Raw genomic sequence first — 6,000 nt, forward strand, 5'->3', positions numbered from 1 at the left:
TGGGGGGATGGGTGATGGGGGGATGGGTGATGGGGGGATGGGTGATGGGGGGATGGGTGATGGGGGGATGGGTGATGGGGGGATGGGTGATGGGGGGATGGGTGATGGGGGGATGGGTGATGGGGGGATGGGTGATGGGGGGATGGGTGATGGGGGGATGGGTGATGGGGGGATGGGTGATGGGGGGAGATGGGTGATGGGGGGATGGGTGATGGGGGGGATGGGTGATGGGGGGGATGGGTGATGGGGGGGATGGGGGGGATGGGTGATGGGGGGGATGGGTGATGGGGGGGATGGGTGATGGGGGGATGGGTGATGGGGGGGATGGGTGATGGGGGGGATGGGTGATGGGGGGGATGGGTGATGGGGGGGATGGGTGATGGGGGGGATGGGTGATGGGGGGGATGGGTGATGGGGGGGATGGGTGATGGGGGGGATGGGTGATGGGGGGGATGGGTGATGGGGGGGATGGGTGATGGGGGGATGGGTGATGGGGGGATGGGTGATGGGGGGATGGGTGATGGGGGGGATGGGTGATGGGGGGATGGGTGATGGGGGGATGGGTGATGGGGGGATGGGTGATGGGGGGGATGGGTGATGGGGGGGGATGGGTGATGGGGGGATGGGTGATGGGGAGATGTGTGTGTGGGGATGGGGATGGGGGTGATGGGGAGGGGAGATGGGTGATGGGGGGGTGGGTGATGGGTGGGTGATGGGGGGGTGGGGGGTGGGGAGGGGGGATGGGGTGGTGGGGAGGGGGGATGGGGGGGGGTGGGAGGGTGATGCGGGGGGATGGGGGGAGATGGGGGTGGGAGGGGGAGGGGGAGTGGGAGGGGGGGGCGTGTGAGTGACTCACTTTCCCTCAGGCCTCGGGCCTGCACGGCCACCAGCCCCGCCGGAGCCGGCCTGAGCTCCAGCCGCCTTCCACCCACCAAGTCCGGTAATAGGCGCCGTCCGCACAGCCAGAAAGATGAAGCGTGAAGGGTCCGGCAAACCGACATCAATCCCGGCGCCGCCGCCATCTTCCAACCCCGGGGCGGGGGGAGTGAACCGCGGGGCACTTCCGGTTCCGGTTCGAGCTGTCAATCAATCCCAGCTCCTCTTGTCATCTCCTGCAGCTGTGCAGCCACAGAGTTGTACAAACTTTCAATAATCACCTCTCTCAAAAGGTCACATTTCTTAACTTCAAAATTAGTTGCAATAAACCTTGCTTTCCGTTGCTGAAATAATGAAACATGCCAAACCACAAGAGTCCCAAATTACTTTGTAATCTGTTTATTCACTGGTCATTAAATCCAACATTGTGTGGAAAAAGAATTTTCAACTTTTATTTATTTCCTCCTTCTTAATGCATTCAATCTGCTCAGAACCATTTTTTTTGGCCCTGTGCCTGTGAAGGCTCATGCAGCATGTCTCAATGACTACTGCCCAGTGGCCCTAACTTTGGTGGTCATGACGTGCTTTGAAAGGCTGTTCATGGCATTAATCAACTCCAGCCTCCCCACTACTCTTGACCCACTCCAATTTGCCTATCAGACCAACAGATCCATGCCAGATGCCATATCACTTGCCCTTCACTCCTCCCTAGAACACCTTGCCACCAAGAACAGCTACATAAGAATCCTACTCATTGACTACAGTTCAGCCTTCAACACTATTATCCCCTCGAGACTGAGAATACTACTCATTGACTACAGTTCTGCCTTCAACACTATTATCCCCTCGAGACTGATTACTAAACTTAGTGATCTCAGACTAAGCTGCACTCTCTGCAACTGGATTCTCAGTTTTCTGACCATCAGGCCACAATCGGTGAAGATTGGGAACAATATTTCATCCTCACTAACACTCAACATCGGAGCCCCCCTGGGTGTGTACTCAGCCCCCTTCTGTACTCACTGTATACCCATGACTGTGTCACCAAATACCAGACTAATGCCATTTATAAGTTCGCTGATGACACCACCATAGTCGGTCGAATCTCAGATGGCGACAAAACAGACTACAGACGAGAGGTGGAAGTCCTATAAAATTGGTGCACTGAGAACAACCTAGCTCTCAATGCAGGCAATACCAAGGAACTCATTATTGACTTTCAGTGGAATGTTATTCATGCCCCCCTACACATTAACCGCGAGTGGAGAGTGTCAAGTGGCCATCCACAACAAGCTTTCGTGGACTGTTCATGTGGACACACTGGTAACAAAGGCCCAACAACGTCTCTTCCTCAGGCAGGTGAGGAAATTTGGCATGACTGTGAATACCCTTACCAACTTTTATATGTGCACCATCGAGGGCATTCTGTTTGGACGTATCACTACCTGGTATGGTAACTGTACCATTCAAGATCGGAGACAGTTACAGAGAGTGGTGAACTCGGCCCTGACAATCACAAAGGCCAACCTCCCATCTACAGAATTCATCTACCAGACCCGCTGTCAAAGAAAGGCCGCCAGCATTCTCAAAGATCCATCCCACCCTGGCAATGTTTATCTACAACCTCTAACATCAGGAAGAAGGTACAGAAGCCTGAACACATGCACCAGCCGGTTTCAAAACAGTTTCTACCCTATTGTTGTTAGAATACTGAATGGACTCACAAACGCATAGCATTCGCCTGTACCTGTGTTTTTGTTTTGCCGCTGTTTACCTATTATTTACTTATCTATGCTACTTAACTCTGTGATCTGCCTGTACTGCTCGCAAGACAAAGCTTATCCCTGTGCCTCGGTACACGTGACAATAAATTCAATTCAGTTGGGAAGTGCGTCAAAGCAGGAGTCCCCTGAAAAGAAATAAAGGACAGGAGTCCCCTGAAAAGAAATAAAGGAATTAGCATTTTGTGTACGGTCTTTAAAAAACTGGATTATGTGAAGATGCTGAGGAATTCCAATTGTATCAATTGTGTAGGTTTGCAATGCAAATATTTCAAGTTCTGCTAAAATCAGAAAACATTTTATGCAACAATTTATACAGGCTATAAACCTATCAGCACAATAATTTACACCAAATGCATACCTGGATGTTGCTTATATGTAAGATCAACTTTTATTTATTCACCATCTTTACTACAATAAAACATTTCAAGATGCTCCACAGGAGTGTTATCAATTAAAAGGTAATGTGTCGTACTTTAGTAAGTATTTGAACAGATGGCTGAAAGTTTGATCAAAGAGATTGGTTTTAAGGAGGCAAGATAGAAGGGGAGCTTTAGGGAGGGAATTTCAGAGCTAAGAGCTTAGGAGCAGGAGTAGATCATTTGGTCCTTCAAAACTGCTCCACCAAAAAGAAATCTCAACCAAAATGATTCTGGTCCCATTGCATTTTCCTGTCTGCATCCTTGACTCCCTAGTCTAGCAAAAGTCTGCAGAACTCAGCATAAATAAATTCAATGACCCAACCTCCACTGCTGACTGGGGAAGAGAATTCCACCTGCAACAATGGTGTTAGAGAATTAAAATTCCTCTCAAATCTGTATTAAAAGAGAGATCTTAAACTGCGTCAACCACTTCTAGTAACATCTATAAAAGGAAACATCCTCTGAGCGTTTACTCTATCAAGTCACCTCAGGGTCTTATAGGCTTCAATTAGATCACCTCACATTCTTCTAAATGCCAATCGATTTAGATAGAAATAGTGTACAAGGGTATGAGGAAACAGCAAGATTTTGGTAGAATGAAAGAGTTATACGGCATGGAAACTGACCCTTCGGTCCAACGAGTCCATGCCAAACTAAACTAGTCCCACCTGCCTGCTCCTGGCCCATATCCCTCCAAAGCTTTCCTATTCATGGACTTATCCAAATGTCTTTGAAACATTGTAATTATACCCGCATCCACCACTTCTTCATGAGGTTCACGAACCACCCGCTATGTAAAAAAGTTGCCCTATTTTGAAAACTCTTAAAAATGTGCCCCTAGTCTTGAAATACCCCTTCCTAGGGAAAAGATGACTATTATTAACTGTATCCATGCCCTCATTATTTTATAAACTTCTATAACCTCCTACACTCCAGTGAAAGTCCCAGTCCATCCAGCCTTTCTTTATAACTCAAACCTTCCATACCCGGCAACATCCTGGTAAATTTCATCTGAACCCTTTCCATCTTCATAATATCCTTCCTATAACTGGGCGACCAGACAGGGCAATGATGGATAATACAAGGCAACAATGTTCTTTTGAAGAGCTGAAACAGAATAGACCGAATGGCCTCCTTCTGTTCTGTAAACTTGTGTGATTTGGGTTATGGTTCATTCAGCACGCTCTTCACGCTAAATATGAAGAATCCAAAACTGAGGATACCAAAAAGGCCAAAGTTTGGGGAGTGCAGATACTTTATTGTCAACCTCACTATTGATTTGATCTGATTTGATTTGATTTGATTTGATTTATTATTGTCACATGCACCTAGATACAGCGAAACATTTTGTTTTGTGTACAGTACAGGCAGGTCATACCATAGAATGGGCATTAGGGTAATAGAGCATAAAACCATAAGAAGACCATAGAAAAAGGAGTAGAAGTCAGGTCATTTGGCTCATTTCAGCTCCACTTACCCGCACTCTCCCCGTAGCCCTTAAGTCCTTGCGGGATCAAGAATTTATCAATCTCTGCCTTGAAGACATTTAATGTCCCGGCCTCCACTGCGTTCCGTGCATTGAATTCCACAGGCCCACCACTCTCTGGCTGAAGAAATCTCTCCTCAGTTCCGTTCTAAATTGACCCCCTCTAATTCTAAGGATGTACCCACGGGTCCTAGTCTCCCTGCTTAATGGAAACAACTTCCCAGCATCCACCCTTTCTAAGCCATCTTGTATTATCTTGTAAGTTTCTATTAGATCTCCCCTCAACCTTCTAAACTCTAATGAGTACAATCCCAGGATCCTCAGCTGTTCATCGTATGTTTGTCCGACTGTTCCAGGGGTCATCCGTGTGAATCTCTGCTGGACACGCTCCAATGCCAGTATGTCCTTCCTGAGGTGTGGGGCCCAAAACTGGACACAGTATTCTAAATGGGGCCTAACCAGAGCCTTATAAAGTCTCAGTAGCACATCACTGCTTTTACATTCCAACCCTCTTGAGATAAATGACAGCATTACATTTGTTTTCGTAACCACGGACTCAACCTGCAAGTTAACCTTTAGAGAATCCTGCACTAGCACTCCCAGATCCCTTTGTACTTTGGCTATTTCTCACCATTTATAAAATAGTCCATGCCTGTGTTCTTTTTTCCAAAGTGCAAGACCTCACATTTGCTCACATTGAATTTCATCAGCCATTTCCTGGACCATTCTCCTAAATCTTTAGAACAAAGAACAATACAGCACAGAACAGGCCCTTCGGCCCACGATGTTGTGCCAAACTTTCTGTAGCCTCACCAGCTTCTCAGAACTACCTGCCTGTCCAGCTAACTTCGTATCATCGGCGGACTTCGCCAGAATGCTCCCAGTTTCTTCATCCAGATCACTAACATATAAAGTGAACAGCTGCGGCCCCAACACTGAACCCTGCGGGACACCGCTTGTCACCAGCTGCCATTCTGAAAAAGAACCTTTTATCCCAACTCTCTGCCTTCTGTCAGACAGCCAATCCTCAATCCATGCCAGAGCAAGGAATGTAATGTTATGGCTGACGAGAAGTGCACAGACAGTGAGATCAACATTACATTTAAAATTTGTCAGGCCCATTCAGCAGTAACAGCAGGGAAAAAGCTGTACTTGAATCTGTTTGTACATGTATAGAAAATTCTTTATCTTCTGCCCAATGGAAGAAAGTGGAAGAGAGTATAATCGGAGTGGGAGGGATCTTTGATGATGTTGGTTGCTTTCCTGAAGCAGCAGGAAGTATAGATGGAGTTAATGGAAGGAAGGTTGATTTACGTGATGGACTGGGCTGTGTTCACAACTCTTTGTAGTTTCTTGGGGTCTTGGGAAAAATAGTTGCCATTCTATGTTGTGATGCATCCAGGTAGGATGCTTTCTATGGTGCACCTATAAAGAG

At 47.3% G+C, this 6,000-nt stretch overlaps 1 protein-coding gene across 5 annotated transcripts in view; it reads right to left on the bottom strand.

Annotated features, from left to right (window-relative positions):
- Positions 1 to 1,048, bottom strand: part of mrps18a (mitochondrial ribosomal protein S18A) — a 93,996-nt gene extending 92,948 nt beyond the window's left edge. For 4 of the 5 annotated variants that reach the window (XR_015754767.1, XM_087984105.1, XM_087984086.1 and 1 more), the window contains exon 1: positions 857 to 1,048. Coding sequence is in view for 4 of the 5 variants with exons in the window: in XM_087984105.1 (XP_087840231.1) it covers positions 857 to 1,022 (166 nt within the window). In the remaining variant the exon portion in view is untranslated. The remainder of the gene's footprint in view (positions 1 to 856) is intronic. The other variant, XM_043687258.2, reaches the window with a different exon arrangement.
- Positions 1,049 to 6,000: the final 4,952 nt, after the last annotated feature.

This window comes from Chiloscyllium plagiosum, unplaced genomic scaffold (assembly GCF_037043375.1).
Source record: "Chiloscyllium plagiosum isolate Xiang-an unplaced genomic scaffold, Cpla_swu_hap1 HiC_scaffold_3, whole genome shotgun sequence".
Lineage (NCBI taxonomy): Eukaryota > Metazoa > Chordata > Chondrichthyes > Orectolobiformes > Hemiscylliidae > Chiloscyllium > Chiloscyllium plagiosum.